The 25,839-nt window shown below is 37.6% G+C and overlaps 1 protein-coding gene across 1 annotated transcript in view; it reads right to left on the bottom strand.

The window, feature by feature from the left end:
* Positions 1–614: 614 nt before the first annotated feature.
* GREB1 (growth regulating estrogen receptor binding 1) overlaps positions 615–25,839 on the bottom strand; it is a 69,299-nt gene continuing 44,074 nt past the window's right edge. Inside the window, 12 exon segments of the mRNA XM_032684319.1 lie at positions 615–2,346; positions 4,010–4,148; positions 5,759–5,959; positions 6,491–6,626; positions 8,897–9,115; positions 10,070–10,244; positions 11,043–11,247; positions 12,858–13,019; positions 13,799–13,941; positions 16,285–16,443; positions 17,490–17,592; positions 24,318–24,898. Of these exon segments, the coding sequence (XP_032540210.1) occupies positions 2,183–2,346; positions 4,010–4,148; positions 5,759–5,959; positions 6,491–6,626; positions 8,897–9,115; positions 10,070–10,244; positions 11,043–11,247; positions 12,858–13,019; positions 13,799–13,941; positions 16,285–16,443; positions 17,490–17,592; positions 24,318–24,898 (2,387 nt within the window). The 3' untranslated portion in view covers positions 615–2,182.

Here is a 25,839-nt window from a genome sequence, read left to right as displayed (position 1 = left end):
ATGGGCTGTGCACGCATGTTTCACCATACACAATGTATATAATCCATGGTGGAGAATGATTGCACTTGGTCACACAACAGACATTAGATCTCGTGAGACCAGGTCCTGAGACTCCTTTCCTGTAGGCAGGATACAGTATGTAGGCAACTCATAGAGCAAAAAGTTATCAGTGAAACAGCACTCAGGAGCATGACTGCCTTAGCCAACTAGCAGCTGTATTTTGTCAAAGTTTTGAAGACTTTGCGGCAAAAGAGAATGTTAAGAAAGGATGTGATTTATTTATTTTTTTATTATATACTTTAGGCCTTTTAGATTCTTGGAGAAAATGGATGTCTAAAAACTGGCAAAGCAAATCTCAGATCTAAAAAGTTGTTTAAATATTTGGTTACAGGAAAGGAGATTTCAACCCACTGTCTTTAGATCTGAGTTCTTGCAAAAACTCTTATATGTTTGAGGCTGTGGTATGCTGTAGACCATTAAGCAGTACTGTATTTTCTCTTGATCATTTCAGGTCATTGCTTAATTATATTAACTCCTTTTAACCAATCCTTTTACTTTGTTTTGTCCCACTACAAAAGTGTACTTGTTGGTCCTGTACATCACTGAGACAGATGTCCATGCAGCATGAACTTTATTTATAAAGGATGGATTAGACATAAATGCCACACTTCTTTAAAAAAGTTTAAATTAACTAATCAACTGGTGAAAACTGAACAGGTAATACTATTTACACAGGACAATGCTTACCTTCCTTCCCAAAACTTAAAGTGAATTCTCACTCTGAAGCAAGGACAATGATATATAGAAATACACAGATTGCTAGCAGTTACCTTGTAGGTAGCAATCCACGTCTCTCAAACTTACACAACTTACATTTTCTCTGCAAATGAACCTAAATGACCTCTTTGGCATAATCATACTCATGTCTGCATTTCAAGGACAGTATTTTAACGGGTTCAGCGACCTGATAGCATTTCATCACTATAAAATCAATGATCCACCCACTGGTGTATCCAGCAAGAAAGGCCAGCCCAAATATTAACTAGCAAATGTCTGTACTCATCCTTCCTACACCTCAACTGAGTGAAGTTAACACTGATTCTATACAGACAAACAGAAAGTTTGCAACTTAGACAGTATTTCCATAAACTAGACAAAGACGGTGATCACTGATTTCACATTTAGAGCATATGAAATATTGTGATGCCTGGTGCCATTCTAGAGCATCTTTTTAGATTTTCACATTAATTTCTCAGCAATGTAATCTCCATTTTCCCACTCCTTTGAGGCACCTTGGCAAGAAAATATCCCCAGAAAGTGTATTGGGAGTGTTTTAGAACCGTCTCACCTGCTTTCCTGAGTGCACTGGGCCCAGCTTGAAATTTGCAGCCAGTTCAACAATTCAGTCGCAAACCACCACTGTTCTAGATGTAATAAATCACTTGCAGATCAGTCTTACCATTTGATGTCTTCAGTTACTCAAGTTAATAACAGTTTCAGGTTTAAATGTTCAGATCTCATTTTAACATCTACCTTCTTAACTCTCTTCCTTATGCTAATAAAACCAGACATATTATTATGCTTCTATTCCAAGGGTCCTGCATGGTAAAACTATCCAGTGTGGCAACTATTCCAAAAAATAAAGCTCCAACTGAGTTCCTACTATTAAAGAAATATACTTTACAAATCTTCATATAAAAATCCTACCTGGATCAATCAGTAGAATATACTACAAAACTGTAACAACTCCTGTTGCCCTGTGCCAACTGTTAGATAAATAAGATTTGTAAACCAAAATCCGCTCTTAAATTTACATTTCCTATTTCTGGAACATACAAAAAGTTTCCTAAAACTTTTCCTTATGAACTTGCATTGGTCTTTTTTGTCACAGAAGAAGTGCACTCATTGACCTCATTTCTGATCCAAAATGATTTCCACCATGTGGAGTAGTAAATCTCTATGTCTCTCTCAGAAACTGGGAATGACTTCCATCAGACAATTAAATTAGAAAAGTCACTTAAAGATTGGAAATATAAACTTAAATTGTCTGATTATAGATCATTCTAATAAACCATGGAAAACAACCCTCTTTCTGTTCAGAAAGCAGAGCCTCTCAAAAGTAATTTCATGAGATGGTGGCAATTAGTCTCTTGTATCATTCAGGAAATGTGTCTCTTTTCAATTAAATATGTCGTCCAGTCAGGAAGAAAAGTGGTCTGTCCTCTTTTGCATTGGCAGTCTGGAATTCATCCCGCAGTCGGAACTGCCATTCATCTTCCAGCTCCAGCCGGACAACAGTCTGGCGAAGAGAATTGCGGTCCTGACAAATCACACACAGGGTGGCACCTAAGCAAACAGTTAAAAAGAAACTCACATGAGTATCCCCTTCATTCTCAGATCACCCAGCTCCCACCACCCTTTGGCATGTAGAACTCCACCACTTTCACATCAGGAGTTACAAATAGGCTGGGAGAAAATTAAGCTGCTCCAGTAGGACTGAGGAGAGCCATGTTCAGCTCCCTGTTTGTCAGGATCTTCTCGTGTAACCTGAGGTACCTAGTATCCACCTAGTAAACAGGACTAATAGTACTTCCCCTACTCTTTAGGGTAAGGAAGGGTAGAACAGCTAGGTCTAAGGAGGTGGTGATGTGTCCTGGCAGCAAACAAGATAAAGCCCTAAATCCATTCCTGTTTTAGTCCTTCTGATCATTACCTTTGTTGAGTGAAACCCTCACTCAGCAAAACACACAAGTCAATCGCTGTGATAGCTGACTAAGGTCTTTGTGTTTTGCTGGCCAAAAAATGGTCTAAATATGTCCTTAAAACTAATCATTAACTTTTAGTGGTTTTCAGATTGATAAGCTAATGTGCTGGCAACAAAGAACCTGTATGGCTATGGACATAGGCAAGCTCAAAATGCCCAAGTAAAAAGATCATATTTTATAATAATATCAATTTTAACCAATATCAACTGCCCTGACTGACATGCTGATACCATTTTAACTTGCTTGTGTGGCTTCCTGGATTCTGAGAAAAATGCTCAATTAAGAGGGAATAATTACCTCAACAGCATTCGGTAATCTGAATGAGAGACAGGGAGGTAAGTGCAAATGCCCAAGACAAAAAAAAAAAAAGCTATGTATATAATTAAAAAGAAACAAAACTGACAGTCATGTGGTTTCTAGTGCTTATGTGGCAGGTTCGAAAATCAAGTAAACTGCTAGGGGAGATGGAGAAATCCCAAAGCAAATATATTTTGTGCTACAAGCTATAAAAATTGCCTGGTTTATGCAAAATAAGACTGACTGATAGCCTCTGTGAAATGCAACAGAGAACACAGCAGTTCATAACAACTCTGCCTGTTTCAAGAGGCACTAACCACAGTGTTCTTCTTCCAGCGACAGTTATAGCTGTGAGTGAAACAAATCCCCAGAGCACTAAATGCCTAAGATAGTAGCAGAATGATACAAAAGAAGTCTGCAATGTGACTGCCTGAAATCCAAGTGGAAGTTAGTTGTCTCCACTGCTATACACCATCATTAGAATTACGTGGAGAAACTGGTTATTGGGAATAAATTTTAAATGAGCCAGCTTCTATTTCCAAAAATAGTAAATAGATTTTGATAGAGGATTGTCCATCACCCATTTTCCATCACAAATTATAAAATCTGGAGTAACATAATAGGTAAATGGTTCCTGCAAAAACCTTCAATACTCGGTTTTCAAACATAAAATAAGGAGTTGTGTATGTACACTAGACACCATAATATGGATCCAACATTCCTCCCCACTTAGAAATCTGCAGAACTTATAGCACTGTTATATACCAGTTTACTACAGTGCAGAGCCAGCATGATCAAGCATCAAAGTTGGGTGGGACATATAAATACAAATATGAATACATGCATATACATATATATGTATAGATATTTTCATATAAAATGGACTTTCCCCAGGTTCCCAGAAATCCTGTCATCTAATTCTTTGCAATAACGTTATTGCAGCTCACCTTTAAGAAAATGAAACTTCTTCAAAAAGCTAGCTACAACAAAGGAGTCACAGAGGTACAGCAGGAGACCACTGAATGTCAAACCAGAGGAACTGATGTTCAGAGAATGAGGCCGAGAACTCACATAGCAAACTGCAATCTGATTGGGAGAGGTTGGAAAAAAAAAATCAACATTTTTCAAGCTTCTATATAAAGCTAAGACTTGATATCAAGCTTCCAGTGTTTTCAGCTGATTCAAATTCAGACTTGCTTTCCAACTCCAAATATTGTGAGATGTATGGTTCCTTCCAAAACATCCCTCTACTTATTAAAAATATATATAAAGCACAATTCATAAATATATATTAGTTGCTACTATTTATTACTATTATTATCACATATTATTATATGTGATAGTTTGAAAGCTGCAGTAACTCTAGCTCCCCACAACCATAATGCTGTGACCTGCCCAGCAAATTTTATTTATACGAGTAAATACAGTAACTATACAGTCAGACATGAAAAGAACCTTTATAAATTCCAATTTTCATTCCAATAGGATTACTCAAGTCAGTAGAGTTGGGCATACACATGAATGCACAAGGTTTCCTCTTGTCTAGTTTGTTTTTATGGCTACTCTCAACATCCACTAAGAACTGGGAATATTTATAGCACTGTTTCAGGATTTAAAAATCTAAATTAAGGAACTTTCCACACAGGACTTTGCTTCCAAAGTGCCACTGTACTACATAGATGGGGCAGATCCTCATCTGGCATAAATCAGCCTTATTCAGTGGAGGAAGGCTGAACCACAGCAACTGAGACTCTGCCCCAGTATGTCTATTCCATATTCCTTCAATCCTATTGTATCATATTCCAGCTCAGGTAACAATTCCAGAACCAAACTGAACTCATTTCATGTGCCGAATGGGTTAGACCTGAAAGTATGCAATGGAGGAAGACAGTAACAGTACAACACCCTTCCATAGTTTGTTTTCCTAAGTATGGTGGGAACATAGGCCTGTAGGAGCTTAGCCAGAAAGAAAATGAAAAGATATAGTTCAAGATGTTTTGGGAGCAGCATATATGGGAAGCTCATTACACAGCTACTTTGGTAAAGAAGTTTAGTAAATCAGCAAGACTGAGTTTCATTTAGTTTTCTAGTCAGATGAAGAGGTAAAAACAGTTTCTCTCTCATGAACAACACCACCTTAGTATCACACTTCTACTCAACCTACATTTGAGTTGAAGTATGACCTTGGCTTTATATTTAAACTCATCAGAGGGAGTGAACAGCTCCTGAGATCTAATGTCAGCTTCTGCCATTCTGACTGGTTTTTTTGGTATTTGCTTCTCTGCTCAGCTTATCACTCAAAAGTGAACTAAAACATTGTTTAAAGTGCTTTCTAAGGGTTAGCTAGTATTTGTAAAACTCTCTTATGGAAAAAATTTGTTGTAGAAAGAGACAAATTATAGCAGATTGAGAAAATACTTCTTAAAGAAAAATGTGCTCTGTAATAATTCAAAATCTAATATAATCAACAGACTATATTAGTATTTAGGAGAAATCTGGAATTGTTCTCCATGTGCTTCCATTAAAGCCTCTAGCATTATCTCTGTGGGACTAAGAATTTCATTTTAACATTATAGGGATCTAATACCTAATTCTTCAAAGGCTCTATAACTCTTATTAAGGAATGCATCAGCAAACCCATCCAAAACATACCCTATACATTTCTAGAGCTGCTCGAAGATTATTTTGTTCAGTACCTGTGGTCCTAAGTTAAGGTAACAATCCACAGATAGCACTGGATGGCTATAATTCTTCAATGAGAGAGGGAAGAAGCGATGGCTGTGATACTGGAGGTACTTTTCAAGGAGCAACTGAGCAGGTGCTGCCAAGAAGGTGTGCTTGCTGTCAGGAGCACAAATGTACTGAGCAGGGGAGATTGAAACTGGAGTGTCAGATACCTATGAGGAAAAAATATTTCTGGTACAGATCAATCTTGGTCAGTCAAGTTGTTCTTTTCTGAATTTTGGTTTGTATAAAACATATCTCTACCCTAAAAATCTAAAATAACAAGCAAAATCATTCAGCCAAAAATGTCTGCCACCAGAAAAGTTTCAGACAGTCATAGAATTGTATTTGTAGTCTTTGAGGTTTCTTCTTTGAACTCAGAGTACTCCTACATATGAAGTCACATGAAGATGAGCAATTCAATAGCTGTAGATAAAAAACACACAGTGAGTGGTTACTTGGACCGTAATGAGACACTTGGGTGTTTTTCAAAGTTTTAAAGGAAAATTATTAAGGACAGGTGCATTTTTGACAAGAATATTGCGGATTTCATAAATAAATAACTAAAAAAAGCCCTACATGGCAGACATACTCCATTACTGGCAACAGTAAATGCACCAAAATACCTCAGGTCTCCTGGATAAAAGGTATAAAAAAGGAAAACAGAATTTTAACAACAATGAATCAGAGGTCTTAGTTCCCACCTTGGACTTTATGTGGAAGGATCGTTGTCCTCCTACTGCAATTTGCTTTTTCATCACATTGAAGTGATTGAACCGACAGATGAGAAGGCCAGCACTGTGGACACGCAAGTTGAAGTCAACATCATCACATGTAAATCTGGAAAGAATAAAATCATAGCAGGTCAGAGGAATGTTTCTTGTAACACGCTGACAAATACAAGCACTCGAGGTCTGATCAGCACCACAGAAGGGACAGGTGTCAAACATACTGACTCTCCACCAGTGCCTACCAGTTAGGGAAAGAGGCTTCAGCTTTGTAATAATAAACTAGGCTAGAATGAGTTCAAGAAGATCAGAATGAGGGAAGGAAGCACTTAGGGAGGGAAAGAACCACAAACATAAAGTGGAAAGGCAGTAAATTGTCAGGAAAATACCTAGGAGTTAAAATATTTTCTTTGCCTTTTACTACAATAATGCAGTCATAGAAAATTGCTACATAGGTTACTACCCCAAATAAGGTCAAGGAAATTAATTTCTTCAACTTCCAAGGAAATGGACGAGGCCCTACATTTGCTTTGTCAAACGCACATAAGTATCTGACTACTCATTTCGCCAGCAGGATACGAATATCCAGTAATTTTTTCAATGTGCTTCTATAGAAATAATGCCATTTTATGTTAGAGACGAAAACTATTTGAAGACAAGGAGTCTTTTCTTATTACAAGAGAACTGTTGAGACACAGGAATAAATTAAGCAGAATGAGGCCAAATATCCATGATTTAAATCTGACCCATTCAAAGATTATGATGGAACAGAATAAAAGGTAAACTCCTAAAATTTTGACTAAATTCAAATACTCTTGTCTTTGGAAAATTCAGATGTGGTTCTCCATTTTGAAAGGAAGTAGGATGATGTGCAGAACCATTGGATTGACATCCAGGGCATTAATTTAAGAGAGCTGAGCAATTAGTGCAACAGTTGATATCAGTGAGAAACATGGCATTTAATTATAGGGTTTTAAAAATTTGTCTTTGATCTTAGCAATATCTACCTACATGGCTATTTCGTATCCCTGACTGTCAGTGTCTCTGTGTTTTAAAATATACCTTTTCCCTTGCCAGCCCAAGCTTGGAATGTCATATGATACTTCAAGCTCAACAGCACCCACACAGAGGATTAGGATGAGCCACATGTGGTTTAAAGAAACAGGCAGGAAATGGGTGGTGTGATCTGGCATTCCTGACATTTTAACATTGCTGCATGTACTCATATCACTTTGCTTTATTGTCATTGTATCGCCTAGCCTTTCATAATGCTTCAAAAGGCAATATGGTTAGGCAGCCTGGGAACATAGTTCTGTACTAGGAGACACATGGGAGTAAGTTTAAAATGCTGTTTTAAAGTGTCAGGCTGGTGACAATAGAAATACAGACCATCTGTTTATCCACAGAATAATGAAAGCAGAATGCTTCCCTGCAGTCCCAAGCAAACTTGGACTTCAAAAGGTATCTTCCTGAGTTAGAAGAGTTCTTCTGAGAAGCACAGTGACTGATGTTCAGTTACCTAAGTCTAGATGTGTAGAGCCATTTTAGATTACCCAAGGCGTCCCACCTAACTTACAGAAAAACACATGTAGATTTCATGTCACACCTGCCAGCCCCATATGGACATCATCTGCATATTCTGAGTTGCCTAAAGACCATCTTTAGATAAGTGAATTCCATTCTAGTGATATATACTTCATTCTGCTGTAATAAATTCCCCCAAAAGTGGGGCCAAAACCACAGTCTATTTCACACACATCAATAAAATTCTGTGAGATGATGTACCTAGTGAATACTATTCTGGTAACTGTGGTGATGCTGTGTGTGACAAAATTATAATCAGATATGTCTTATGTGGCACAATAAATGAAAAAGTGGGATTTCTGAGACAGATGAATGTGAGAAACAACCACCAATGTTAACAAGATTTATTTATGCTTTTCTTCTGATTTTTCTGATGAGCACACATGTGGTGCACTCCAGTGTTGTGCTACTCAGGGTAAAAAGCCCATCTATATGTTAGAACAAGACTTGGTTATGTACCATTCAGCCACACATCCCTGTTTTATTTGGAAGGGAGTGCACATAAGTGGGCAGGAGAGGAAGTAAAGTGTTCACCAAAAGGTCACTTGGAGTTGACCAATACCTCAGGGCACACTGCTGAGTATATCTACCCTGTAATTCAAATATGACTGTTTTATTTGGAACTATGGAAATTAATGTCTTTTTTTCAACTTCTGGCAACCTGGGAAGGATCACTAGCAAGAAAACAAAATCTGTCTGCATGTCATTCACAACCTCCCTAAAAAACCAAGAGCTTTTGTAAAAATTCTTTTACTTTGTTCATTATCTTTATTCAAAAGGTGCTGCAGATTCACTTACCTGTTCTGGTTATACTGTACATTCTGTGTCAGATCCACATTCAGCATAATGAAATCATGCACATGGCAGCAGGAGAACGGTTCCTTGATCTCAGCACTGTTTGTTTTACTGGACCATTTTCTCATCCCAATTAAGGCATAATGAGTAACATTGGGAGTTGCTTCAATATGTTGTAGAATTTGCTTCAAGGAAACATTCCTTTCAGTCCACGTATAGTCACTACAATAATTATGAAAATGTGTTAATTTCAAAGTATATAGAGAACATTCAGAATCTCATTCAGCTGAAGAGCAATTATTAACAGTCAAAAGTTGTTATGATATCAGGTAGATAACTCCAGTGTTGTCTTAGTTTACTGCATTTTTTTGTCTCTCTATTTAAAACTTTAACTGGTGCTTATGTGGTGGGGACTGGTATGACAGATCTGAAACTTAGTCTAGATCTTGCAAAATATTCACTCAGATATATAAGCTTTTAAAGTTACCTAGATAATATTCTAATGAATCTGGGAGGGTTGCAGACTTTGTGACATAACTTAAGCACAAAGTACTTCTAGCCCACTCCTAGAGCCCATAAATCTCAGTTTTCACTGAGTTTCATTCTCTCTGAAGGTTTGCTGTAAATCCTGCATAGCACCATTCTGGGAATAGATAAAAATACCTAGTACAAACAATGTTCCAAAGTAATGAAAACAAAAATACTAGTTTGGGGATTTGGGGAACTCATAAAGGAGCCACACAGACTGGGACTGATGAAAGAGCCACAGGAAATCAGTTGCACAATTTGCACAGAATTGTCTTCTAGCTTCCTTAGAAAAATCTGGTGAAAAATGTACATGTGAATGTCCATGCTTGTCCAGTGTATCAGGGATTGCTTACAGAGCCTGAAATCTGCATTCCAAGTAACTGTAGCTTGAACCAGTGTCAATCAAAACAGCAACGGCTGCAGGGCACGTAAATCTTCAAGGGACAGAAATGAAAAGCAGGCTAAATAAAAAGCACTACATTATGTGCAATGCAAAGGCAGATATCTAGGATATCTACTCTCATTAGGTAGATATAATTCTCTGCTTGTACAGGGTAAAAGTTGTAGTATATCAAACATAATTTCAAAATTATATGCAGTGAAATGTTAAAAAAGATCAGCTGAAAAAGCATGTATTACTCTATTTACCTCTTCCTGTCTCCTGAACAATCAACTTCCACTGCATTCCACATAACACAGGAGTCATCTGAAATGACAATGAAAGGCCAAATATCCTGGGGTTTTATGCCCAGCTCCTCCTGCCTATTTCGTTCGAGCTCCAGGTTATGATAAGACAACTCTTTTATCAGGAAGTGTGCAGCACCTGAAACCAAGGACATAACCATCAGATTAAAAATAGGGGCAGAAAATGTTAGCATTTAATTTGAAAGCCTTTTGAAGTGAGCATTTCTGCAGACAAGGGTATAAACCACTCTGAAGATTTTAACATCCCAACACTCCCCAGAGCCAACTTACTTTGTCATTCGCCAAGAAAGTGACTTACAGAACCACACTGAGACACATGCAAAATGAACTCTGACTTTTTTACTAGTGTCTTAAGGGTTTAGTGACTAATTCTTTTTACCTGACAGATATTTGTGTCCACTAGCATCTCTTAATGCAAACAGCTAGAAATGCTGACTGACCAGTTGAATGACACAGAGAATTTTCCCTAATGATCTACTTTTAATTTTTGTCACTACTGCTGTGTGTAAGTTGTTCCAGCAGCACAAGAAAAAGGCTGAATATTTCACAGATGTTATGTTAGCAGAACCTACCTAAAGGATGTACCTAATCAGTGCATCACTGCCCATGTAACTAGTATATAACTTATTTCCACGAGGAAACAGTCAGTTACTCCGAGTTAACACCCTCAACTTCTTTTAAAGTCCATAGAAGAAAGTAAGTATTTCTAGGGTGCAATTCATCAAGCTTGCTTTAGGTGACCTGGATTAAGTGAATTTCATCTTCAGCTGTGACCCACTGTCTCCAAAGGGAATCCAAATCACCAGATCAGACATGCTCGGTACAAGGTGTATATCTACATTTCACTGTTGATTAACAACACCTCAAGGGTTCAGGTCGTGTGTCCACGTTTCTTAGAACTTTTTGTTATGCTTACCTACTCCTGCACTGTTGAAAATGCTTGGAAGAACAAGCATGATGTGGTTGGGCCAATACTTCTTATATATGGCCATTTCGTATTCCTTAACAACTAAAACATGCAAATGACTGGCTCCATCCATTGCATGATATAAATTGAAAAGTCCATGTTCATGACGACCAGTGGTGGGAGTAAAAGTGGGGCTTTTTATGTAATCTTCACTCTGTAAGTAAAAAGAAGTGTGAGTTTCTGTATTAACCTGGAGAGAGAAAAGAGAAAGAGAAACAGATTCTTCAGGAGAATAAATCAGATTCACTGTCACTGTACAAACTCACGCATTTTAAATTACCTTGATAGGAAAATAAACAACTTTTATAAGAGCTTGGAAAAAAGAAAACTCAATCACTTAGCTTATTCGCCTGGTGAGAGTGTGGTGGAGTGGACAGGACTTCTAACCTTGACCTGCCAAGTGCACAGGGACCTGGAGGCTAGATCTGGAAAAGGATTTAGCTCCATATGACATAAGAGAGTAAGAAACACCTTATTCCGAAACTCTTCTGACTGGCCAGCTCCTAAACTTGAAGGCATTGAAACTCACTGGGTGTTTCCAAGCTTGGTAGTACAGTAAAAGCCCTGTTTCTACAGATACCCAGGACTGTTCCAGTCTGGGAAACTGTTTTTAGCCTGGTTCCTACCAAGGTCATTAAAGACCCAGGATGAAAGTGTGCCTCTTTACAGAGACTCGCTAAAGTCCTCACAATTAAACACTACAGATTTAAAACTGCCAAACCACAAAATAGTGGGTTTGATGCCAGTGGAGTTCATGAAAAGTAGATCAAGAAAAACATTTTATAATGATTTAATAATATAGGTATATATCCCCCAGCATTTTTCAATCTTGCAGCAAGATTGCAGGCACTATCTGGGGGCAAGTGAACACAAAAAGAAGCAAAGGAAGAATAAATTATTTTGGCAAAGCCTCAAAGCAGGTCAGTGGCAGAAGCAGGAAAAGAATCCATGAGGAACCAGTGCACACTTCTGACTGTGTAGCCAAGCACAAGGTTACTGGTTGAGGAAGAGCAGGAGGTTTCATCCTCACATTGCACAGTTGATGCTGTGTTGCTGTCTGGGTTCTTCCATTTAAAACTTGAACTGGAGGGTGGTATTGATTTATTACTGTTTATTGGAAGTAGTTTATTTTCTCCAGGATAGAAGTGCTACTGATCACTACTGTTCCACAAATTGCTTCAATACTCCAAACAGTGTGGCCTGAGCACGGCACAACTTCACCTTAGACATGGATATCAGGAGTCCCCGTAAAGGCCAGCATCAGAGTTTGTGTGGCCTGTCCGATGGATGACCTTACAAAGTGTTTTCTTTACAAGTGTGACGTGTGATTCTTTATACAGTCTTGAAGCCACGACAAAGATTCTTTGAAAGCTTTATTTTTATGTGAAAGTGCCTGAGCAGTTATGCAGAATAAGACAGGATATTCCACTGCCTTTCTCCACAGAAAAAAAATGCTTCCTCTTAGTAATGGTACGATAAACAAAATAACGTCTCTGAGGTTCATTGCTGAAACCATTCTCACTTTAACATCTTAAACCCATAATGAAAGACCTTTAGTCACAGATAAGCTATTTATAAAGAAACATGGTGGCTAGACAGTTTTGCTTCATGTGTCCCTTTCTGGGAGAAGGTACAAGCTTAGTATAAGGACATCTTCATTATCTCTTGACAGCAGTAGTAGTGTAAAGAATACTAATTCAACAAATTTAAGAATTGGTGGTATCTCTTTCCCATATATGACCATAAATATAATTATCCATCTACCTTATCTGTGACTAGTGGTAGCCTCATGCTTTCCAGTTGTCTTCCTGGTTGGCTAAAGACAAAATGATGCTCCTTTGATTTTGGAATGATAAAATGCAGCTGGATCTCTTCTCCCAGCATAGAATAGGAAAATGCAAATGCATGCAGAGTAGACTCATAAAGCTAAAGATGGGAAAAAATGGGATAATTCCAGTTAGAGTCAAAGTACAAGGTCTCAGTGTAGTTATATATACATTTATAACATTGCTAAACAGATTACAATCACTTACAGTATGGTGTTAGATTTTACTTCATTATTCATAGGTGTTAAGCAATATCACCCAGGCTAGAGCTTACACTGAAAAAAAAAAACCCCACAGTAAAGTGTTCGCTCTTTTGAAACCATTGTTTCAGCTTTGTCTTGCAGATGGTACCAATACTTACAGGCCACTCTTTGGTTTTCAGAAATACTGACACATAAAAACCAGTATTTGCATTGCTGACACCTTCCTCCTCACACTCTAAGAGGCAGGAAATTAGAGTTATCACTTTGAGTAATAACAAGTTGTATACCAGGTATAGACTATTCTATGCTGCACTACTCCTGTATCAGAAGTAGCACCTGTTACAGTTACCCAGGTGAAAATACAACCAAGTCCCAGTGGGAAAAATTGCTGGGAAAGTACTTTTAACTGGTAAGTATATATATATACATAGATTATATATACAGCACTGAATAAACTAGTGTAAATGAGGCTGGAATAAGTCCTCTGATGTCCCCAAACCTGCAGTCTGGTCAAGGCAGGCAAACCTCAAGAAATAACAAACGCTGTAAATCAGCTGTTTTTAACACACATGTACAATTTCTAAGCCAATTTTAATACAGTGAATGTACACAAATTGTGTATGCATTGTGTCTGCTTCAGTTTCTGATCTGCAGAGTAACTTCTGGAAATCTTTACCTGGTACCTGGGATTGAAACCCATATACTGATGACACTGTTCACAGTGATGGTAGGTGTTATATGCTGCGTACTTGGACAGTCTCATCCTAGTTGTTTGACGGCATGTGTACATATCTTCCTGTCTCCTGCTCATTGATCTGTCTATTAAAACAAAAGAAACAACTTTAACATATATTCAAGGCTAGAATGTATTCCCTTGTGACAAACTATTTCTGTCATTGTAGTCAGCTTCTAGGAAAAACGGCCATATTAAACATGTACAAAACAAACTATGAATTCATTCTGAGAATAGTATGTTTATAAACTGTTATGTACAGCAAAGGGAACTACAAACGTATCTCCGAATTCATGATTATGATAATTCTGTACAGATTTTACATAAGGCTGATGTGCAAGCAAAGCCAGATTATTAAAATTACCATTGTTGCTGTTACTATTACTGGTTGAATGCTTACAAAAGTAATAAACAGTAAAAAAGAGCCTTATGACATTTGCCATTCTGTGACAGAAATCACTGTACATTATGTGACATGAACTTGGCAATTTAGTGATGTTGCTCTTTAGTTCACTTCCATATCTTTTAAAAGGATCCCCTTTGTGAGAGACTGAAGGAAGATGAGGTGTATTTTCTGCTGAAAAGGACTTTGTTACATCACCTTTCACTGAGATTTTCAGCATCAAATCAGGTTGTTCAAGGTTGTTCCTTGTCATGTCAAGTTTTGAAAATCACTAAGAGTGGAATTTCCATAATCTTTCTGGATAACCTGTTCCATGGCTTCACCACTTTTATTCTGGAAATATTTTTCATACTATCTACTTGTAATTTCTCATGTTGCAATTTGTATCTGTTGTCTCTTCTCCTTATGCTGTTTATCTGTAATAGTGTGTGGTTTTAAGTTCCCATTAGGAAGCTGAAGACAGCATTCAGATGGCCCTGTTAGACTTCTCTAGACCAAATCAATCCAATTTTCTGCAACTTTCTTCACATCTTGGTGGCTATCCACTAGCCTCACTTCTGTATGTCAATGTCTTTGTCCTACAGGCAAGCAAAAAACTTGACAGAATACCCAGATGTGGTCTTAGAGGTGCCATGCACAGAAGAATAATCACTCCCCTTGACCTGCTTACTAGATTATTACTAAGCCATTAACCCAATCGCAAAGTGGTGACTCATGTTCAAATTGTTGTCTATCAGGACCATCAAATCACCTTTATCAAAGCTGGTCTCTACAGAGTTGGCCTTAAGCTTGTGCAGCTGAAAAAAATTATTCTATCCCAAGAGCAAGGGGCATGTTTGTTGAACTATATGAGGTTCCTGTTCCTGAGGTTTATTCCTGAAGGTTCCACTTCTCCAGCCTGCCAAGGTCTTTCTGAATAGTAGTGTTGCCTTCCTGCATATTGACTCCTGCCCCAACTTGGTACCATCCATGAACTTGCTGACATTGCATTCTGTCCCTCTGACCAGGTTATTAATGGCAATCTTAAACAGCATTTGTTTCCCTATCAGTCTCTGAGTATTGCCACGAGTATCCGGCTGTCAGTCAGATTGGTGACACTCCTCACATTTTAAATTCAGTGGTCCAGCTAATTTCCTACTCACTTTAAAATCCACCTATCCAAACCACCTCCGTCCAGTTTTGCCTGTATGGATATCATAGAAGACAGTGACAAAAGCCTTGCTGAAGTCAAGATAAAGCCACTGCTGTCCATAGTGCCAGTCACCTCATCATAAAATGCAGTCATGTTTACCAATCCATTCCAGCTGATCTCAGTCACTTTCCTCTCCTTCATAGGTCTGGACATGGCTTACAGGAGATTTTGTTCCATAATTGTTTTGAGGACTGAGGGTAGGCTGAGTAGGCTGTAATTGCTTCAGTCCTCCCCCTGTCCTGTGGAGGAAGGGCATGGCATTTTCCTTTTTCCAACTATCAGGAACCTCCACCAATTGCCGTTACCTTTTCAAAATAATAGACAATAGCCTCACAACAATGCTGGCATCTCCCTCAGCATACTTGGATACATCCTACCTAGTCCTATGGGCTTGTGTATGCCCAGCTGGATAATTCAGAGGACTAACTCACTCCAGGAATCTACATCTGGACATATGCATCTCATGCTTTCCAAAACTAGACCAAAACCTAAAAATATAAACCTATAAACACTTTTAAGTGAATAACTTTTCTCACATAAGTCACTTCATTGCTACAAAGCAGGACAAGGCTACGATATAAAACCATTCAAATACACAAATATACATGGAATTAGAGCTTTTTAAATTAAAGACTACCCATATAATATTCCATAAAACATTTATAAGGCTTATACTCTGGTACTTCATCTGGCAAACTTGTAATCTTTATTCACTATTACTTAGTCAAGTGAAATTCTAACATTTTAACTCTGCTTGAAAGTTTAACAGGATTCTCATATTAAAAGCAAATAAATACATATATGTGTACCAATCTAGATTTTTAAAATTCTAACCTTCGTTGTTTATAGTCTGAAGCTTTGAACAAATCAGACTTGCATCTTCGTATTTCGGATCATGGATAGTGTAGTCAAAAGGCATCTTCTTAAATGTCTCCAAATCTGGCCACATATCTCCAGGCTGGTGGTAGTATTGATCAGATTCTTCTTTTATGTCTATCATATTATTGAAAAGTAAGAATTCATAAAATTTTAAAGCTCTTTATATTGCTATAGATGGTTTTGCTTTGTCTATTATTCCTGCTTCATTTTTTCTTTCATTATTCTGCTGAAGCAATACTATTATGCACCAAGAGGTGCACCTTTGCAAAAATGTACCTCATACCTCAATGCAACTCTGCCTTTTAAAATTTATCTTCATGTCCTGATTGCAAGTTTTCTCTAAAATCCTACCAAAAATACAAAGCATTGCTTGCACAAATCTCTCCACTAGCAGGTGGTCCACTTTTTCCACAGGTTTTCCCATAAACCTCGGGGGATAGCTGCCTCTTTCTCTTTCGCAGCTCACTGTGGAGAAAGACTCCTGGGTACTGCCCCAAGAAGAGCTCAGAGACAAGAGCTGAGGCACATTCCCACAGTAAAATCACTGAACATCTGCAGTAAAATCACAGAACACCTTCTGATGGAGGCAGATCACAGGCTAGTAACACCTACTTAAGATTCTACACGGCTGACTGTGGGCAAACATTTAGTGCACAATTACACACAGTCCATAAAATATCACCTGTATTTTTCTGTGTAATCCAGCCCTTAGTTACAGAAATACATCTGGAAACACAGGGGAGTACTACACTGCAAATAAAGGAAGTTTGGACTAAAATTAGCTATTAAAGAGCAGAAACTTTATTCCCTCATGTAGTCTTACATACTTAAAATCTATAGCATTACTCCTCATGGTATAAATCTGCCAGAATTTCACTGATTCTTTTTATATACTTTACTACAAAAGTTCATTTCAATTGTATCTCAGTGGCTGGATATCATTTAATATTACTGAGAGGAAGACTAAACTCTAAATGATTAGTAAAATAATAAAATATTCTTAAGAATCAGTAGAAGATCACAGAAAATTTTTCTTACAATAATTCAATAATGTAAAGTAATTGCAAAGCTGAAGGGCATAGAATATACAGACAACTACTTTTCAATTTAGCGTAACAATGTTCTATTGTCTACAGAATATTTTTATATCAGGAACTTACTGATATTGATTTCTTCTTCATCATAAACATCCACTTCTGTCAGTCTGATCAGCATTCGGGACAAAATACTGAGGAACTGCAGATAGGCACCTGTTTTCCCTATCTGTAAATAAATAAATTAGAAAATACAAAAGTAAACTTTCATTTTTCTACAGGTTACTTTTCCACATATCTGGAAATGGCAGCTGCAGTGAAACTGAATATTACTATTCAGCAGTTGCAGACCCTTGTATTTCTATATTCATTGGCATACATTAAATGCTTACTGTTGGACAGTTTTGTTCTCCCTATGCAGGAGCCTAGTTTGGAAAATGCATTGTATATAACAGGTCTAATTACAGGCCCACAGACAATAACTTTCTCTCCTGATGTTACAGTTTCTACATAGCCAATGAACATTTAAAAAATCCATTCAAGCTCTTAAAATGTTGAATAAAAGCTCCTCAAATTACAAGATAATTAAAGAATTACCTCAACCTTTTCATTTTCATATGATTTACCAGTGCACTGACTGCTGCTGAAATACACTATCCTGAGGAGCAAAGTGGGACATGGATCTCTGGGAGAGCTTGTGCAGGCCACTTCCACTCCTGAAGGACATGGTATGTGCAAACTGTGTTGTTCCACCTCCTGTGCTGAAAATACATTATTTCCCTTCCACTCTTTTAAAATTACCTTTTAAAAGTCCATTTAAAAATTATCTTGAGATTATAACTTTCTTCTTTCTTTTTTACCCCACCAACAAACTACATAAATTTTCTCATCATTACACTAAAGAATATTGCTGGAAGCTATAAGCCACAGCCAATTATTTACTCAATAGATTGTTCTGTGTCTTTCACACGTAGTTTGCTGATGATAACATCAAGTAAGTAAGGCCATATCTAAGCAGACAGCTTTACAAACCATGACTGTATGTGTGTATGTGTGTCACCTGTACAGGGGAGGGTAACGTAGATCAGTTACAACACATTCTGCTGCAACTGTCTAATTTCACAAAGTGGTATCGGATTTTGGATTAAATCTATATTACTATTGAATTGAAAGCCCAGCTTCACTTCCATTACTGTCAGGACATGTCAGAAGCACAGGCTGTTACGTTACTAAATAAAGTATTAAAGTTACCATTCTCTATCTATGTCAAGCAAAATTTTCATCTTCTCTCAACATTTGAGAAACGGGGGGGGTTAAATTCAAAGAAAGAGATCAAACATTTGTTTTGTTCATTATCTCTTGTTCTTAACAAACCATTTAAAACAGTTGCTTGCAAAGGGTGGATAAGGGTACCATTATCCCTGTTAAGGGTCAAATGTCAGCACACTCTGTTATCCAGGAGTAACACAGAAAAAAAAGGGGACTTTGAATAGAGGAAATAATAGTATGGACTATAGTCAGCCCACGGATCAGATGTTTCTAACTCACAATTTGAGTTTTTATGTAAAAGCCATTGAGGCTAATAAGAGTTTTTCTTCTGAGCCTGGAACAAAGTTCTAAACTTGGCTGAAATGGCTACTGGTTGGTGAGCTAAAACAAAACCATCTTATCTTTATACCTGAGGCAAAGAAAGAAAATACTGCCATTTGTTTTCTCTCATGTCTGAGATTACCTTTATATTCCCTTCTGAACATACTCTTTTAAAGCGCCTCTGATTGTCATATCATTAAACAAAGGGTGGTCTGACAAAGTAACAGTTCCCTGATTTCAAACAAATGAAAGATCATCTGTCAAAAACATACAACCCGTTCCCTCGATATCAGGTATCTATGTAAAAATTAATTCCCAATCTTTTGAAGTATATACTTAGAATTGTAAACAGAGTAACAGGTTGAAAACCTTACTTTTTCTTTTTGATATCCATTAAAATTTTATTCTATCAAAATCATGTATTTTTCTTTTCCTGGGGGTCCAGTCTTCACCAGTGGTTTTCAAAGATGTATGTGGGAGTGACCAGGCTACTGCTACATGGTGCTTGGATGAAAGGCAGCAGTCAACTGACTTAAGTATACGCAAAACTACAGGGTCATGAGTTAAAAATGCTGGAAACCACAGGATGACAATTGCTAGTCCCTAACCACTAAACTAAATAAAACATATGCACTTGCATGCATCATATCTTACCCACTCTCATTATCTGCCACATTAAAAGTTTCCAATTCAGTACTGTGAGCTTTGTGAACTGTTAGATATTAGCAACACTGTATGTAAAAAGCTGCTGGAAACTTTCAGGAATCTCTCCATGTTTTCAGAATGTTTCTCTGCCAGGAGAGAAATCAGGCTGAGCACGTGCCACATTCCTATTTGAATTCCATTCACTTCCACATCTGCTTGCATTTGTTGCTGAAGAGATGAATTGGTGAAAGAGAGAACACCTTTTCCAGGTCATTTTGAGAAGATTTCCAACAAGAAAGTGAAAAAAAATGCCTTCTCATTTACAATCAGTGGTTACTCCAGAAGAGAAGAACTTTGAACAAATGAATTTGTAGCGTGCCCAGATAGCTAAATGCACCTTTGAAATTAATTGCACTGTTTACTATGTGTATCATCTCTAGGTAAAATGGAATAGTACAGAGTCTTTCTTTGTTTGAAAATACTGAATAGCTGTTAATAAACACAACTTCCACATCTCTCCAAAGAGCCCCTGCCCAATCTTTTAAGACAAGAGGGCATGGTCTTAAGCTGTGCCAGGGGAGGTTTAGGTTGAATATTAGGAAGAAATTTTTTACAGAGAGAGTAATCAGACATTGGAATGGGCTGCCCACGGAGGTGGTGGATTCTCCGTCCCTGGAGGTTTTTAAGACGAGATTGGATGTGGCACTTGGTGCCATGGTCTGGTAACCACGGCAGTGTTGGATCAAGGGTTGGACTTGATGATCTTGGAGGCTTTTTCCAACCCGGTTGATTCTATGATTCCATGATTCTATGATTTGTCACTACCTCTTTTTTGAGAGTTTATGCTTTGTAAGCAGCTGCAAAAAGATCCTATAAGCAGGATATGCACACTTCTGAAGCATAAAGCCCCTTTGCCCATCCTCCATCTCCCAACTGCAACAAACAGAGGATCTGAAATGAAATTTTAAATTGGATACCTGATTGGGGTGCAGCTTTACATGGCTTTAGGTACAATGTTGTGCTGATCCTAATTAGTGACTCTAGGCTAAAAAACGCATGATATATTAACAATGACAGTAACTGGTAAGGATGCACTCTGGGCAAGGTGGTTTTCCCCATATCCTGTTGATCTAGACAACAAAGCTGCAAACAGATTGAAGACTGAAGGAACCTAGAACCGGGCTGCATTTTTACAACTTCTGAAACAAAATGTACATGAGGGGTACTGCTACAACAGACAGCTCTACTTCCCAGAAAAAGGTTCCTCAAATATACGGCAGTCTTCAGTGCTTTATAAGAAAAGGCACTTGGGGGCGAATATTCCCAAACAATAGAAGCATTCATCTAACTTGTTTCTATCTACCTGAACTTGGAAGACAGAAGTCTAATGAATCAGGCTTGGAAGAAGAAAATCCCAGAAAACTGATGATAATTAAGGAATTTGGGGCCTGCAAAGATTTAGGTTTTTTCTTTCTATTTTCATCCTTACTGCCAGGGATGATTTGGCCCATAAAATACTAAGAATATGCTTACCCTGAAGCTCTTCGTTCATGAAGAGAGTAGTGCAGATGTAGCAAGAGGAAGGAATATGAATTCAAATTCTTCCTGCAGAAAATTCAAGAGGTATGAAGGTCTAGTTTTTCTATCAAAAAGGAAGGGAAAGCTCTCCAGAGATTTTGACCACTGATCTCTGCTTGCCATAGATATCAAGGATAAGGTGAAAAGAAACTGTCTAAGAACCTGAGAGAGAAATAGTCCATCAGATAAATTATATGTATGCCTCCATACACAGTCATGGAAGTGACACCCAAAAGTGCTCTTGTAGCAGGTCCAATAGCAATGAGTTTTCTTTTTTTTAACTCGTTACATACACTGGATACCAGGACCAGTAGAAGTACTTTACTATTCTTACATGTTGGTATAAAGCATCACCTGATTTCAGTCTTCACATTCAGAGAAATACAGCGAAAAGGGGAAATAATTCTGTAAGGCTTCTCTATTTTAATTTCCAGGTGAGACAGTTCATGGCAGTGGTTTTCAAACTGTGGTCTGTGAATCCGCGGTGATTCGCAGAAAACACGCTGATGATCCACAGACAGCTGGTCAAATGGTGATGGCTCTTCTCCTTGTTTCCACATGCTACATTCTTCTAAAACACAGCTGATAATAAATATTCCCCTAATATTTTCCTTACATAAGCTGAATGGTATATTCAGCCTACTGTAGTAAGATTTTAATAAAAGTAGAGTAAAACCAAATAATATGGGCAGCAGTTTTCTTCTTCAGGAAGTGTCTTAAGACACGCTTATTCATTCCCTGGATGTGGTGCCACAGGACTGAGCTGAGCTCACCAGCAGCTTCCATGCTTGAGGAAAATGCTAGTTCTAAGTTGTAACATTCAGTTAAAAAACAAAGGTACAAAACCTGAATTTGCAGTTTGGGGAAATTTAAGATGAATGTTCTAAGAAAGATATTTTAGTGAATTTAGGATCCACATAGGCATTTGCTTGGGTGCACTGGGGACTAGACATCAAGCCATAGATGTGACAATATGGCAATCCTATACTTTGGCTGAGATGTTACTAACACTCAGGTGCTGTCTAATAGTTGTTTTCATTTTTGCCTACACTTCTTCATGCACTACATGTTAAGTCCACGTAAAATGTTAATATTATCAAAAGTAATGAGTAAAACCTATTTCAGGAAGGAAACTTATTTCTTCCCCAAAAGAGAAGGGTAATTCTAATTCCTGCATATTTTATTGCAAGTATTCCCTAGAAGAAACACAGTATTGTATACCTTAAACCAACAAAAAATACACATAATTTTACAGCTCTTTGGTTGGTTTATGGGAGTTTTTAGTACTTTAAAATAGTAAAGGCAGAAAAGTTTTTGGTTTTTTTCCATGAAAATGGAAATAAATTAGAAATTTCCATGGAATAATAAATGGAAAAATCCATTAAGTTAATATATACCCCTACATTTCTATATTTAGGAAGAAGACATGATACTCCTATTTTCATGTGTATGAATTTGTTCTCTGTGAAACAGGTATCTTCTTCAGAAAGAACTAAGGAATATAAAGTGAATAAACATATGAAGAACTGTCCAACTGTAGGACCCAATGCAACACTAGGAAATAACCTGCATTGTGGAGACAGATGAAAAAGAGATGGAGTTTCAAGTAAAAGAACTGTTATCAAGGCTGAAATTCACTACTGTACAGAGGGTCAACAGGAGTCCTATTCCATACTTGGGAAAAAAAATGGATTTGCTAGTGAAAAGTGGTGAATATCACACCCTGGAAGGGAGATGGTGAATAAACAAGGCACTTGTTCAATTATAATTAGTTAAATTGCAAGAACTCAGTGTGTGAAACATCAAAACCTTTTCACAGGTGTGTAGTGTGGTCTCATAAGTCTCTGAATGACTTATTAGCTAATATGGACATTTAGGGTGGCTTTGGGAATAGTATCTTTATGCAGTTTGATGTGTATGCATATAAAATTTTAACAGAAGTTATCACAGCCTGTGGAAGTTTTTTTGAGATGAAAATGAACTTCTCTCTCCAGAATGTATTCATTTTTATGCTACAGCTGAGTATGAAATTCAGTTTATTGATCACATAATACCTCAATCTTTGGTAAACATGAACTATTTAGATCAAAGGAATGAACAGTGAAAGACTGATCAACAGAATATTTTCTGGAATCCTTTATGAATGACAGTAACATCTGGAGGAATTCCCAATATGAAAAGCTCATTTATGCTCTTTCTACTCTGCTGCACCATCAATTTAGGTATACAACGGAATACAATCATTTAAGAAACAGTAATATGCAGTTTACTATAAGAGTGGATCATGTGGCAAGTTAAATCACTAACTATCTTTAGATTAATTCTTGGGTTGATGTTACAATAACTGGAAACATGAGTCTTTGTCTTGGTTTGCATTTATCCCGTTTGTCTTCTGAGGTTAACAGGAAACACATCTGCTCTCAGGAGACCAGGTGCCTCTTCCTATCTTAATGCTTCATGCTTCAGTAAAACATGAGAGACACAATATTACCTTTAACATGTAACATGTGCACTTAACTAGGAGATACTTTGCTCAGAGATTAGTGCTGAACATTCTTAAAGAATTTAGAAGAGAATGAACTTAGAACTAGACCCATTTCCATGTATCTTTTCAAAATAATTTAAAGACTCCTGGGTCAGCTACTCATCTTGTAAATATGGCTCTGCTAATGTTGAACTGGCCTTCTTGCATTTATTACTTACAATAGCTTCTATTTCTCTTTCCTGTGCAAAGGAAGCAGAGAAAATAACTTAATTACAAACTCCCAGCTGTCTTCAGATCGATCATAAGAAAGTGGTTTTGTGAAGATCTTTGATCTTTATTTAAAATGTAAATGCATATTCAACTTTAACAAACTGAAATTATACACGAAATCTATCTCTTGAGCAAACTGTCTTTTAAAACATTATAATAGAGACTGACTGAAAATTAACATTGCTACAGCTTCTCTGCCTTTGAGCTCAGGCTAACAGTAAAGAAAGGAAGATTATTTAATTAGAACTGATTAGGAAATACAATGTAAGCAATTTGCTCTCTACCAAAAATGCTCCTTCAAGTATGAGTAATAATAACTTTTTTCTGAGATTATGATAAAATTAAACCAAATAAATCAATGATAATACCTTGTTCTTTCTACACACCTGTGGTGGTCCACTCAGCAGCAGCCTCCTTGGGTGAAAGGTGTCCATTCTGCCCTCATTTCTGTTGTTGTAGTCCATATGGATTGGCTTGGGAACCGTCCATTGGCGGTAGTACAGAGACTGCTCTGTGCAAGTCATCATCTTACTCATAAGAGGACGGAAAGAACTTGCCCACATAACGGAATGGTAAGGCAAGAGGGAAGAGGATTTGGGAAGGCCACTGCTGTCTGTAGATGTAATAATGTCATAAACCAGTTTGGGCAGGAAAACTATGGGAGGCTGTTTTGATGCTTTGGTCATGGAGCATTGAGAGGTCTGTAGGATGAAGGAGTTATGAGTAGGTGCAGAGGAGGAAGAAGAGGAGGAGAAAGGTGAGGAGGATGATGAGGTGATGGAGACTTGGGCACTTTTTATGTTTTGTTTCATATCCAGCTGTTCAGTTACCGGTGGCAAGTGTTTGCTGATTGTTGTTTGTGCCCCCTTGTCTACTTTCTGCTTCTGCCTTTCATAGTTATTTGTAGTTTCTTCGGTGCTGTTGCTTAGGACTTGAGGAGGAGATGACTCAGTGCAGAATGCTGTGACTAAAAGAAAATTTATATTTCAACACAGTGCAACTATCTCTCCTAGTCAACACCACAATTAAACAAAACACAACAAAGAATCTAGATAAGAGCATCCCTCAAACATTGCAATCCTGTTCCTCTTCTTGCTTTTACCTTTCTCTTACAGGAAGACATAATGGGACTAGTTTGGAGTATTCATCTCAATGCAGAAAGTGGCTTTTAAAGTGCATAGGAAAGATGCTAGTGATTGTCCTGGCCTCTGTTTCCCTCATACATTCCCTGCCTAAGGTGCTCACCAGGTAGTTTCATCACTCAAGACAAATACAAAATTACGGAAACCACTGTTTAAATGAATTGAAGAAATTAAGTATTCCCAGGCTATTACCCCATTAGACTACAGAAATGTCTACACAGACATCTGAAAACAGTCAGCTCTGCTCTGACACTCATCTCTATGTCACTGCAGCACTTTGATCTAATAAAACCTGGCAGCTCTCAAGTCCCTGGTATGACATAATGCATTACTGCATTCATACAGCTTTTGGTCAGCTGAGAGAACATACTGAAGTCACGGATGTTGGCCATGAATATGTGATGTAGATACAGCCCACAGATAAGTGCTGATTTTCCAAAAGTGGTATATTTTTACAAAGACTTGAAAGTTTAACATGTTCAAAGTGGTTCTGTGCATCTTTAATGCTGAGGACATGCAGATACTTCACAGTCTTGAGAGTAGATTGAGAACTGGTTGTGGAATCAGTCTACACAAGGTATTAGAAATATCGGTCTAAAGTTGAACATAGATAAAACCACCTTTCCTCTTATGGTGAAAACAAGAGTCTTGTTTCTCAAAAAGCCCCACATTTTGAGCTAACAAAAGTCTGTAGTTTCTCTTGATCTCAAGCAAAAGATACACTCTAGCTGCATATTAATCTAAAGTAGTCAGTAAAGGACATTAG

Source organism: Chiroxiphia lanceolata, chromosome 3, assembly GCF_009829145.1.
Source record: "Chiroxiphia lanceolata isolate bChiLan1 chromosome 3, bChiLan1.pri, whole genome shotgun sequence".
NCBI lineage: Eukaryota > Metazoa > Chordata > Aves > Passeriformes > Pipridae > Chiroxiphia > Chiroxiphia lanceolata.
The sequence above is the reverse complement of the archived record's forward strand: the minus strand, read 5'-3'. Positions and strand labels throughout refer to the sequence as shown.